Source organism: Teleopsis dalmanni, chromosome 1 (assembly GCF_002237135.1).
Source record: "Teleopsis dalmanni isolate 2A chromosome 1, ASM223713v2, whole genome shotgun sequence".
Taxonomy (NCBI): domain Eukaryota; kingdom Metazoa; phylum Arthropoda; class Insecta; order Diptera; family Diopsidae; genus Teleopsis; species Teleopsis dalmanni.
Window position 1 is genome coordinate 213,673,312 of NC_051846.1, and position 12,978 is coordinate 213,686,289.

The 12,978-nt window shown below is 28.9% G+C and overlaps 2 protein-coding genes across 5 annotated transcripts; both read left to right on the forward strand.

Annotated features, from left to right (window-relative positions):
• The first annotated feature begins 855 nt into the window (after window positions 1-855).
• LOC119675819 (syntaxin-4) lies at window positions 856-3,169 on the forward strand. 2 transcript variants are annotated; one of them, XM_038087043.1, is made up of 8 exons: window positions 856-1,483; window positions 1,707-1,808; window positions 1,989-2,082; window positions 2,164-2,406; window positions 2,490-2,563; window positions 2,643-2,780; window positions 2,838-2,948; window positions 3,022-3,169. In XM_038087043.1, the coding sequence occupies exons 2-8, from the start codon at window positions 1,740-1,742 to the stop codon at window positions 3,091-3,093; spliced, it is 801 nt and encodes a 266-aa protein (XP_037942971.1). In that variant the 5' UTR covers window positions 856-1,483; window positions 1,707-1,739; the 3' UTR covers window positions 3,094-3,169. The 2 variants fall into 2 exon arrangements, with proteins under 2 accessions (XP_037942971.1, XP_037942966.1); XM_038087038.1 differs by having other exon boundaries at window positions 856-1,450.
• A 4,606-nt stretch (window positions 3,170-7,775) lies between these two features.
• On the forward strand, window positions 7,776-12,263 carry LOC119671882 (protein cramped). Of its 3 annotated transcripts, none has more exons than XM_038082709.1 (9): window positions 7,776-8,005; window positions 8,194-8,383; window positions 8,442-8,832; window positions 8,910-9,113; window positions 9,167-10,308; window positions 10,371-10,517; window positions 10,577-10,958; window positions 11,847-11,995; window positions 12,055-12,263. In XM_038082709.1, the coding sequence occupies exons 2-9, from the start codon at window positions 8,204-8,206 to the stop codon at window positions 12,154-12,156; spliced, it is 2,697 nt and encodes an 898-aa protein (XP_037938637.1). In that variant the 5' UTR covers window positions 7,776-8,005; window positions 8,194-8,203; the 3' UTR covers window positions 12,157-12,263. The 3 variants fall into 3 exon arrangements, with proteins under 3 accessions (XP_037938637.1, XP_037938635.1, XP_037938636.1); XM_038082707.1 differs by having other exon boundaries at window positions 7,776-7,969; XM_038082708.1 differs by having other exon boundaries at window positions 7,776-7,922.
• Window positions 12,264-12,978: the final 715 nt, after the last annotated feature.

Genomic DNA, 12,978 nt, shown 5'->3' on the forward strand with positions numbered 1-12,978 from the left:
TATTTAACAAATGAAAAGCCCAAATCTTTCACTAGAAAAATATATGAAATGATAATTTCCTACTGATAAGCTAAAATAAATCATCAGCACAGAGAATCCGTTCATTTTTAACGATTTGGAGTTATTATTAACGATATTTAGACTTCCATTTAGTAAAATGATTGATTTTGCAAATTTATTACTTACTTGACAATAAGTAAGTTATATTGTGTAGTTTATAACTTACTGGATAATATGAATTCTACTTAATAATAATTGAAGAACATTTTTTTTCATATTAATCTATAATGGCTCACATTTTAAAAGAGTCAGTCTTTTCAAACAATTAGATTACTAAACACAGATTAGCTTGACCTTCTCTCTACTACCCACTATTAGGAGGTTTTTTGGATTCAAAACTGCTTTTTCTAGCTAACTGATGAGGACTCGTTCCTCCCTCCATCACAACTACTACAACTACCATAACTTTGAATCTAATATTTTAAATTCAAAAATGCTTTGAACAATAAAGAAATATTCTGATATTCTAAAAACTAAAACATTATACTTAACATATTCATTTAGTTACAATAAAATGTTGAGGTATTTCCTTATAAAATCCAGTGAAGTTATTTAGAATATGGGCTAAATAACTCAAAAAATGATTGAAAATTGATATTTTGCAATATACGTTCTCTTTCGGGCTTTAATATGTAATTTATTCGTGGAGTACGCAAATGCACTGCTAATTTGTAAAGAAAAGGGAGCACAGTTGTTTTCTAAGCAAATATTCGTATCGGAGTAGTGATTCATTGCGTCACGATTCTAGTCACTTCTTCGATTCGGTGCGATTAGACCAAGAATGTGAAAACTGAACTCTCAATACTGTATATGTGAATGAGTATAGTTTAAAATAATGTGTATATTTACATGGTAGAGAAGTATTGAGCCATGTGAGAAACACAAATTATCATGTTGAATGATAATTAAATGACCGCGATCCAATAAACTCGCTTGCAAACGTAATTTTCGTGTCGCTTCTAAAGAAGAAAGAATTTAAATGAATAAAATTCCTAAAAACCATTTGTGTGTGTCTATGTACTCGTTACTTTTTAATAATTACTTTTAAAATGTCTACTATATTTACAATTTTTTTTGTATCACAAGCAACTACAAATACAGAGACGCGGCTTTATCGCCGTAAAGATATTAAAACGAATTAAAAAAATTCATTATTTGCTATAGGAGCGCATTTGCCTCGCATTTGTCTGGAGAATAAAGAAAGTGAAACAGACTGCAATAGACTTGGAAGTTCAGATACTTTGCTTCAATACAGCAGTAAGAGAGCGTTTCGATTAATGTTGATTGAAAACATCGGAAACTTTGGAAACATCGGAAACACGAACATTACAACAGTTTCGCAAACTCAAGAACCAAAATGGTTAGAGATAGACTAACGGAGTTAATGCAGGTGAATTGTGTAATCAAATTCTTATGAAAAATAGTGAGTAGGGTAAAAACATATAAATTTGTGTGTGTATAGGTTAATTTATTTTGCGGTAATCACGATAAAAAAAATATATACCTATATAAAATATATATATGAAAATTGTTTTGAAGAAAAATTGATAAGCTCAGTGAATCTTAGAGGGAACAAAATTGGAACAAATAATAAAACAAATATGTAATAATAATATAAATAGTAATTATTATATTTATATTTACAGAAATCATTTAATTTTTCATCCTCAAATGGTTCAATGAATTCTGAACCATATACTGACATAATGATGGATCAAAATCCGGCTGTAGATGCAATTTTAAATCCGGTAAGAAAATATATATTCCCCAGTTACAAGAAATTCAAAACTAATAAACTTGCAAATAATTACAATACGGATATAAAATATAAAAGTTTAACAAATTTTTAAAAACATTTTATTGAACTGTGAGAAAATTTCAATTAATTTATATACATATATATTATCCATAATTTTGTTTTATTAAAGTACTCTGATATTCGCGCTCAATTAGCACAAATTGTAGTTAATTTGGACAACATGAATCGTATGGCACAGACTATAAACATTCGTAATTTCAATGGTTTGTAACTTTAAATTAATCCACAACTTACCAAAATATTTAACAGTATCAATTATATCTCAAACGAAAAAAAAAATATAGAAAGCGAAATGGATGAACTTAGAAATCAAAATTTGAAAATTGGAAATCAACTAATAAACAAATTCCGAGAGTTTAAAACAAATCTTCCTGCAGAAAACGATTTTAGATTGGAAGCCCGGATGAAAAGAACTTTATTTTATGGATTATATCAAAGCTATATAAATATTTGGAATAAAAACGAGGAATTTCTTCAAATGTATGAAAATAAATTAAAGAAAAACTTACAGATGCACACTAAAATCAGTAAGTCAATTAATTTTAAAAAATTAGTACTTTATTAAGACAAAAAATTTTCAATCCTGTAAATAATTTAAATATTTTTGTAGTAAATTATAATTCAACAGAAGAAGAAATTGAAGAACTAATTGCTAATAAAACCACAAATTTGTTCGTTGGTAATGTAAGCGTCAAAAAAATTAATTTAATTAATTTAATTTATTTAAAAGTTATATATGGGTTTTAGTTTTACCTTATTGCAGATAATTGAAGAAACTGAAAAAGAACGGAAAACTTTGAGAGATTTGATGGAACGTTTTAACGAATTGAAAAAATTAGAGAAATCCATAGAGGATGTACATGCACTCTTTCTTCGAATCCAAACTTTAGTATTAGAGCAGGTACTTTCTCATATAATATCAAAGTTATTTATCCTTAATTGATTTAAATATATAAAGAGTGAAACTATTCAACGTGTAGAATTTCACGCTCAACAAGCTACACTATTCGTGGATAAAGGCACTGATGAACTTGAAAAGGCAGACAAGCTTCATAAAAAAGCATTTAAGGTATGTTTTCATAGTCTTATAAGCTAAATTAAAAACAGATAAACAGATAATTTTCTATTTTTTACATTTTCAGAAAAAAATTATTATTATTACAATTGCAGTCATTATATTAATTACACTAATATTAATAGCAATTTATTTATAAATTATTGAATTACATTTTCTATTGTCGATAAAATGAAAAATGTCTGTATCTATAGAAGGTTGTAACTATAATATGCTCAAATCGGTTATTGTTGTTGTTATTATTATTAAAAAAAATATTATAATAAAATATTAACAATAAATTGCGTTTTTAACTATTCCATTATTGAGAAATAATTGCTGATAAACTAGACTTAATGAATGCCACGACTATATGACGTAATTAAGCAATTCCTGTATCCAATACAGGAATGAAATTAGCACCATGGGTTTCTCCAGCACCTTCCACAAATTTATAATAGGCAATGAACCTTGGTTATACAAGTACAACTCAGAATCAAACCCACAGTCGATGATATGGACAAAAGTTACCAACAAACGTAACGATGTTAATTAACTTCACTAGAGCAAAAGTTGTACCTGTTGCTTTTCTGAAGACTGAATAGACTATAACTGCTAAATAATATAATGAAACCTGCTTACCACAAGTTCTTGAAAATTTGTTGGCCGCTAGTGCTGACACTATTGACCAGCCCTTGAACTGCTTAAAGCAGATAAACACCTGGCCAAACTCATTCTTATGCCAGTCTTCAGTTATTTTTATGACAATTCCAACAAAAAGGAGTAATCTTATAGGCAGCAAGAACTGTGAGATGAGTGGGACTCTGCAGAAACCCCCAGCTATCAAGGAATAAAAGTGCCTAAGTGTACTAAATCGAAAAAGACTCAACATGAACATGATGAACTGTAAACGTACAATGCTACTTATTGTAGTTAACAAAGTTATTACAAAGTAATTATTTACAACCATATTACTGACCTCTTCAAGCATGAATCTTAAACGAAAACTATCACCAACAGCCCCTTACTTCTACAAGACATCACAACAGCACACGACTCTTTATTAATTAATTAATTAATTTTTTATTGATTTTATTCTTGTAGGTAATTTAATAATAGATAAAAGAGACCATAAACCGACAGAAAAAAAGTTATTGACATTACCTTAATTAATTACAAGTTGAATATGATTGTCCATTTTCAGACCGCAAGCATCTTACATTCATTAATGTTCTAAAGGTGAACACTGATATTATTAAATCACCTAAACCAATCAACGGACTGAACTGAATTCCTGTCTAGATTTCAGAGATCAATCTTTTAAAACAGCATCTGACATATTACTGCTGTAAAAACAGCCTTTGACTTAAAATTTAATAATTGCAAATGCTTGTAAAACTTGTAAGAAAGTTTGTAACGTAGGGAAAGCTACAGGTGGTTAGGCTCCCTAAAAAGAGAAGCAAAAAGAATTAAAAAATGCCATCAGGTGACCGAAAAGGGAAGCTTGACAAGACTTCTGTATTAGACTTCCATTGAGACCACATGACTTCACAGACACCTGATGTTCCCCAAATGCCTCTAGTGCGGAAATGCACATAATCTTTTTTAACACATATTTCCAGGAAGTTACTCTGCACAGATCATTAATTCTTTTACCTTGACTCGATTTCTTTGGATACTCGTACCCCTTTTTAAGTGACTGACACTCATCTAAAGTTGGTCACCTATACATTTAAACAATATAAAAAATTTCGGTCTGGATGATGTTGTTCTCACATCATAATATGCCTATACTAAAGTAAAGTGCTCAGCTCCAAACTAAATCACAAACGCGGGAATGGTTTTCAGATGTCTTTCAAGTTATTATTCTCTTAATGAATTGTCTGGTGTGTTTAAGGTTCCGCTAATATGGGTATCCGTATATTAGCACAGAGACATGTCGAGCGGTTGTAAAAAAGGCGATCCGCCAAGGTAGCTCTTCGTTATTAACTTCAGTGATATTGGTATACCTTTGTAGATAAGAAAGAAACTTTTACCCACCTCATGTGACAGAGCTGATCACTGTCTGCGAAAATTAATCTTTTTCCTAACTAATCTAACAGAACTGCAGGAACAGAATTCCTTATATGTATTTCAAGCGATATTACAAATGCAACGACAAAATGATGCATTCAAGGGTCTACCTGTGGTCCTACTTTTTGAAATATAATTTTATATAATCTACTATCTCAACCATTATCTAACGGCTACAATTCGCAAGCTTTGACTGATGACGTTCTTTTACTTGTTAACGTTAAAACTTTAAAAAAATCAACTACACACGGGGTAACAAATAAATATTGAACATAAAATGGTTTCAGAGCCGATAAATGACGTTCTCAATTTGAACGCTGTTCAAATATATACCTATGGGCGACTACGGAGCTGCATTCGTTATTTATAATCTCAATGATAGTTGTAAAGAATACAAATTCAAACTTCATCACGTATACTTTCAACTTTAATCGTATTTCAAGTTAAATCGTATACAATACTATTGATACAATACTAGTCTACGGATGAATCGAAGTCTGCATAAAAAATATCGAGTCAACAACAAACTGCTGTTACTACTCTCACATACTCTCAAAAATTTGGAGTCTCCTTTGAGATGACACAAGTTTTGACTGACCATGAATTTCACAAAAAATGAAGGATATCTACGAGTTAATATTAGTCGTAATTTTTTCTTTCTGAGTTGTAAAAAAACAACATTCAGTCTGGTTGAAACAAATAGGCATCACTTTTAAAATATGTTAAATGTTTTTTCGACAAATGTTTTTTGTTTTGTTGTGTACAATATGAAATATAAATTGTAATTATAAATATTGTAATTATATATATAAATTGTAAACACTATAAATTAATTAATTTAAATAAATAAAACAAAAATGAATATTACGAGAGAAATAGTAAGTATTTTTATCTTATATATTTAAAATAATTTAATTATTTATGGATTTGAATTTATAAGTAACGGATGACTGGAATTTTGCAACATATTTCCAGTAAACATTCACAATAGACTGATTTTTTAATTTGGTTGCAATAAAACTAAGACGTAAACTTTTTTGCGATTAAAACCTAACTCTGAAGATTTCAAGAGCATTGATGTTACTTCATATGTTTTCTTACGTAAATTGCGAGTATGTTTTAGCTACTCTGAAAAGAAAAAATTTCAGCTACTGAAAAAATTATTATATATATCATCATACGGAATTCGTATGGATATCGACAACAGTCCGATCACATACGAAAATAAACGAGCAAAATCAAAATATATTGTTTTCCATCAATCTACTACAAGTTATATTTCACATGAGGTTTGGCTAAAATTTTACACCAAGTCAAATTTGAAGAAACATGTGTAACTCAGTAATTCAATAATTATAAAATAAGTTTTTTAAGATATTATTATTAGTCGTATTAGTCGAATCTTCAACTATTTCTATCTCTAGCAAAATAACGTAATTCTGTTAAAGATTTGCCGGTATCATTTATTATCGTTCTTTTCTATGTGATACATGATCTTAATCTGTGTCTGTTGCTTAGGGGGTTCCATTGAAATGTTGCGTGGTATATTACTTCGTACGGCTTTCGAAGAGTTTGACCACGCCAATTATATTTCTGATGCTTGACTTATTTGTTGATATCTTCTTAGTTTATTCTACGCGGCCACCAAATTCTCAAAATGTTATACATGCATCTGTTGGTTGACCAACCAAGTTTCTTATCCACACAATAATATGGATTTTACAAGGCATTGTAAACATGGATTTTTGTTTGAGGAGATATTTCATCTAAATTCGACAAGCTACGAAGATTACTGAACGCTATTCTGGCTTTTGATATTCTGCTATCCACATCTCTTGTTGCACTTCCATGTGTATTAACGTAGCTACCCAAATAGTAGAACTCAGAGATATTCAGGCATCAGAGATATTCCTTTCCAATTGTCGCAGTTCTTCTTGACGCTCTTTTTTGGAATCTTAATTATGAGACTTTGTTTCCACTCTAGAGATACTTTTTCAGTGCGCCGGATTTGTTTACACAAATTCATTACTTTGTCAGCCACACCATGCATACCTGTCTTAAAGAACTCCGCTAGGATATTATAAGTTCCTGCAGATTTTAAATTTTCAGTTGCGTTATAGTCTGCATAATTTCCTTTATGCTGGCGTGATTTGTAGATATTTTTCTTAGTGGCCGATTTGGTGGGATGATTGCCAATACATCATCATCTGAGATACTGTCTAACAATTGGTTCAAGGATTCTTGAAAGTGTTTCTTGAACACTTGAACACATTTGCTTTTCTTTTTTTTGTAAATATATCAAAAACTGCTTTCTCAAACTGCCAAAATGCCATGAAAAACTTTTATTTAGGTTATTTTCAATGTATTCATTTGCATTTGGAACGTGTTTGGAACTTATTTGAAACTCGTTAGAACTCATTGCTACAAATTGAGATCCATTGCGCCAGTGTAAACTTATTTCCGCATAAGAAATTTTGTATGTAGAAATCAGTCATTTGCTTCTCATTTGTAATTTTTGTAATTTGAGGCCACTGTAAACATCATATAAAACTCCCGAAAGCATCTTAATGTAATCTTCAACATGAACGTAGTATTAAAACCATACCGTAACCATATGAATAATTTGTAAATCCTTGGATTGGTGTTTTAATATTGTGAACAGTCCATTCTAAAGAAGAAAAGCACAACTCTTTTAGAAATGTCAAAAGTGTCTGAAAATACAATTAAAGATAAAAAGAGTAGACAATATATTGTTTATTTTTATAATTTGTTTTAATTCAAATTCTACATACACCTAAAGAGTGGAAAGAATAATTGAAAAGTGAAATAAATTGTGGGAATATTGTAAAGTTATATGAGTTTTACGTTGGGCATATTATATCGCCAATAATTTATATATTCTCAGTATAATTGAAGATATTAGTTATTTAAAGAAAACTAATTGAAATACGTACATTTTTATGATAGGCGTCACACTTAGATTTTTTACTCATTAAGTGGTAATAGCTTTACAATAGTGTAAAACCAATTTCGACATGCTAAATATAAATGTACTTTAATAATTTTACAACTTTTATTTTCAATCATTTAAAAGTTTTGTTATTAAGGTGTACTTTATATAATTTTACTTATTTGTTTCGTATTATTAAAAAATGTTTTTTATATAAATAAATATTTTACATTACAGTCTTTCAACAATGAATGCAAACGCATTCGATGAACCACAAAAACAATACCCAATCTTTTCTGACATAGTCGTATCTTTTGATACGAATGAGACGAAATATGAAAAACAGCAGTCCAGTGACATGTGTAACTATGGTCTCAATATTAAAAAGGAAAAAAAAATGATTGTGGAGGAAAAAATAAAAACGGAGGTATTTCGTTAAATTTGAAATTTGTATTCATTTAATCAGTAATATATTCATTTAATAGACTGAAACTCAAATAAACCAACTTCTCGGTTCCGTAACAACACACAATTGTCCTGGAACACGAACAAGTGCACGTGTTATACAAAAAATGAAACAAGATCAATCACGGCCTTTAACGCCACCACCCAATGACATTAAAAAAGATGACAAAGCTATTCAAAAGACACCATCACAAATACGTCCAACAAAATCATCATGGACTAATTTTGAACGAGACTACTTTTTTGACGCTTTAAATGAATACAGTAAAGACTTCGAAGCAATCGCAAATTTTATAAATTCAAAATTAAAACGAAAGAGTTCAACCGAGAGCTGTAAAACAAAAGACCAAGTCAGGCAACATTATTATCAAACTTATCACAAAATATGCAAATACATAAAGTTTTCTGAAGGTAAGTAAACAAATTCAAAATATTAATAATAATGTTTTAAAATCAAATATTTACTTTTCATTTATATTTGTACATAGAAATAAAAAAACCAGTGCAAGAGATGTATGCTTTAATTAATTATGGTGAAATGCGTCGTAAACTTCAGTTTGTCACAGATAAAAATTTCATGAAACTAAAAATTCTTGTTTATCAAGGCCATGTTACAGTCAGAAGTAAAGGAAAAAATGTACGCATTAAAACACCCTCTTGTAAAGCACTACGAAAAGTTAATCAACTAGATGGTATTTATGTATTCATATGTAATTATATATTTAAAAAAAAATTTTTTTTGTAGATACACTGGAAGATATCCGTCTTCCAACGAAAATAGATGTAATAGTTACGCCAGCTAAAATGGAGGCATTTAGCAGAGTTCAGTCAATTGCACAAAATCCGCGTGCACGTATTACAGTACCGCTTCATAAAAAGCTATTTAATTTTATTAAAGCATTTCAATATAAATGGAAAAGTACTGAATTAAAATTAACCGAAAATGACACCAAACTAGGTCAATCTTTAGTAGATTACGAAATTTGTTTTTTACCAAAACCTGATGTCCCTATACATCGTCCTTTACTAAGCATTACAGAGTATTTAAGTAGCAGTAATTTAAGTTTAAGTTCCTATGAAGATCGCATTGGTGTAACAGTTCGTAGTGAAGAATTATTAAATCAAGATCGAGTTTCGAATAAACGATTACGTACAGATAGTAACTCCGAAAAACGTTCTCCAGAAGTAAAAAAATTAAAAATTGATAAAAGTGATCTGCACAATACTGAAATGACAACAAGTAAAGATGATATAAATACATTTAATCAAGAATTAGAGGTTTTAAATATTAAATCTGAAAGTAGTGGGGACGAATTAAGTGATGAAATAAATGAACTTCTCACTAATACAGACATACCTAATAAGTCTTTTTCAACTACTTTTGAAAATACTAAAAATGAAATATATTCTCCCTCCACAAATGTAAAATCGAAACGTTACACAAATGCCAAAAATCCCCGATTTGCACTTAACTATAAACCATTAATAAATGATGGTGTAATAAAACGTATAAGAAGAGGCTGGACCGTGTCATCAGCGGGTGATTTGACTATAGGTGATTTGTATGTAGTATTAGGACAGGATTCAAAACTGGAATTAGATTATTATTGGACTAATGTACCTTGCGTAAATTCTAAAAATAATACAACCATAAACGAACCAGCTGTATCAATTCAAAAAGAAATAGCGCCATTTATGCAAAAAATTAATGGCATTCCATATAATCCTCATGAATGCGAAGATACTAATTTGTTAAATACAATTTCTACTGCACACGTAAATAATAAGCTGAAACATTTACTTCTTATTGCGAATCTTAGTGAGCGTATTCGAAAGCGCCAGTGCTCTTGTGGCCACTTTTGTGACCGAAACTCAATTAAAGCTAGAGTAAGTTTTTATATAAAATCAATCACAAGAAGTATGAACAATTCTTTTGTACTAATTAATAGTTTGAACGTGATATTGTTGCTAAGACTTTCATATCAAATAAAACATATGCAGCTAATAGTGAAAAAGGATCAAAAAGCATTTTTCGCCAACCAGTAGTACCCGCGCGAAAACCTCTTAATTTGCATCATGCAAAGTTTCAAAATCAAGTAATGTATCACTAAATTCTTATTCAAAATATATAAATAATTTTTTTTTTTCTTAATAGCAACCTACATTTAAAACTTCCCAACATGATACTAAAAATGTATCCATCAATTTAAATAAATATCAAAATGGAAATCATTCTCTTCCAAATGAAAAAGACAGTTCACATACAAATGCGGACTTCGTTGAAGAAGAAACTGCTGGCCAAGAAATTACTATAACTACAACCTCCAATGAAACTTCATCATCGAATATTTCAGGTGTTTGCAACATTCAAATAACTGTTAATAATCCGATTGTGCAGAGTGAAAATAGTTGTACGAACACATTTAGTTATACTGAATCCAATCAAATAACCAATACAGAGACATCACGAGCAAATAACACCACTATAAAGGCACCGACATACATATCTAATAATATTATTTTTGAAGATAATGCAAGTAAGGAATTAGAAAATTAATTATATGATATATTTAAGCTAACTACAATCTTTTTTTTAACTTGATATGGTTTAAAAGTAGAAATTAAAATAATCTGACTTTATAAAAATTCAGTTATTTTTTGTTTGTTTCAAACGAACTTCGTGACCGCCAAACCATTCTGCACGATATTTATACTACATAGTCTCTACATAGAGGAACCAATATTGTCTATAACATTCCTACTTGTGGTCAATATATAAAGTAGTCATCTTACAAAAAATATTTAAAATTCTGCATAACGTTTATACTATATAATTTCTATAAAACAGGGTCGAACATAGGCTATATATATAGTATATAGTTTAGTATAGTCATTACATAAAAAATTGCTAACATAATTTTCTCCTAAAGAATTACATTATAAAAATATTTGGATGTATTTGGATAAAGTTCTGCAAACAATTAAAATTATTATTTAGTTTTTTATCTAAAGTATCTGTTCACCCTGCTACCAAAGATATTTTTTTTCATTAGAATTTTGTAAAAATTTTTAAATTTTTAATAAGAATTTAGTAAAATTTTGTAGACGAGATAAAGTTTTGATTTTAAAAAAAATTTGGTTTATATATTAAATATATCGACGACTACTCTAAACTTATATTTTTGTATAATTCTATTTCAATTTTCTGTGTGTTGCACTTTGCTACTATGTATGTAATATTCACTAGTAATAATAATTTTAAAAACCGCGGTATTTTTTCAAATTTTAATTTAATCTAAAAAAAATCAATACTTTTTAAATTCATTTTTGTTTTTAATATATGATGTAATAGTTCTATTTAATCTGTATATAATAAGTTGAAATATATCACATTAAAATTTTTCATTTCTTTCCTTTTATAATAGCAAACATATTCAATGAGTCCTTTAGTCCATCTCATTTACTACGCGAGTCAACCTCAAATTCTCGGTGGTTAGAAGAAAATCTAAATGATTATTCTCTTACCAGCCTCTTAGGACACTTAGACGAAATAAACTCCAATCGTGACATATTGGTAAGTTTTATTCGGTTTTATAATATAAGATAACACATTATTTATGCGTTTACTTCTAGGATCCATCTTCGAATATCTCAGTAATAAGTGAAAGCAGTGTTGACTACAGACACAAATTCCAAGAAATCGCTGCTTTAATGCAATCTCAAGATAAAGAATAAGTTTTAATTATGTGATTATTAACAATCACATATTGATGTCATATTTTAAATTTTCGCTACTTTTTTTTTATTATTATTTCTGAGATATTGTAATTGAAAAAATTATAATTCCAATCACATTTTTAAAAAATTCATCATATATTTTGTAATATAATTAAACGTTAAATGTTAGTATCATTTTGTTATTATAAAAAATTCATGAAAATTATTTACTGCTTATTTTTTATTATATCAATATGGATATATTGATATAATAAATAATTGTGCACATATATAATGTAATATCGACCTTTAAATATATTTGTTATTTCGAGTGTTAAAAAATTTTTATCATTGCTTCAAGAGAAGGATGCTGTAATAGAATATATTATAAGTTAATATAATCAAGTGTTTTCAAACGATCGATGTTAGTGTTTAGAATCATAACTCTTCGTTTTTAAAAAGGAATATTTAATTTCTCATTATAAGAACACGTTCAGCAAAGGGCATTACGGATTGGGAATTTCTGATATTTATAAAAAATATCAGTATTATTTTTATATTCAATTCTCTATACAAATACTATATAGTACAATCGAACGGATTCCTCTCTATAACGAAGTTTTGTTGAAGTTACAACGATTTTTTGTATTTTTTCATATATTTGAATTGATCTGCACAGTCTATAGCGAATTCGTTTCTATAACGAAGGTTTTTCAGTTATGTAAACAAATTTTTGCATACATAAAAACTTTTATATCGAATTTATTGAAATGCAAGCTAAACACTCAACTTCACCTTTTAACCTTTGAAAAACTTCGCTGCAAGCTGTATCATACTCGA

Coding starts and splice junctions, on each gene's coding strand:
- LOC119671882 (XM_038082709.1), top strand. CDS start 8,204: ATGAATGCAAACGCATTCGATGAACCACAAAAACAATACCCAATCTTT. Junction 9,114..9,166: donor AAAAGTTAATCAACTAGATG/GTATTTATGTAT, acceptor TTTTTTTTGTAG/ATACACTGGAAGATATCCGT. Junction 10,309..10,370: donor GAAACTCAATTAAAGCTAGA/GTAAGTTTTTAT, acceptor ACTAATTAATAG/TTTGAACGTGATATTGTTGC.
- LOC119675819 (XM_038087038.1), top strand. CDS start 1,418: ATGGTTAGAGATAGACTAACGGAGTTAATGCAG. Junction 2,781..2,837: donor AAACTTTAGTATTAGAGCAG/GTACTTTCTCAT, acceptor AAATATATAAAG/AGTGAAACTATTCAACGTGT. Junction 2,949..3,021: donor TTCATAAAAAAGCATTTAAG/GTATGTTTTCAT, acceptor TTACATTTTCAG/AAAAAAATTATTATTATTAC.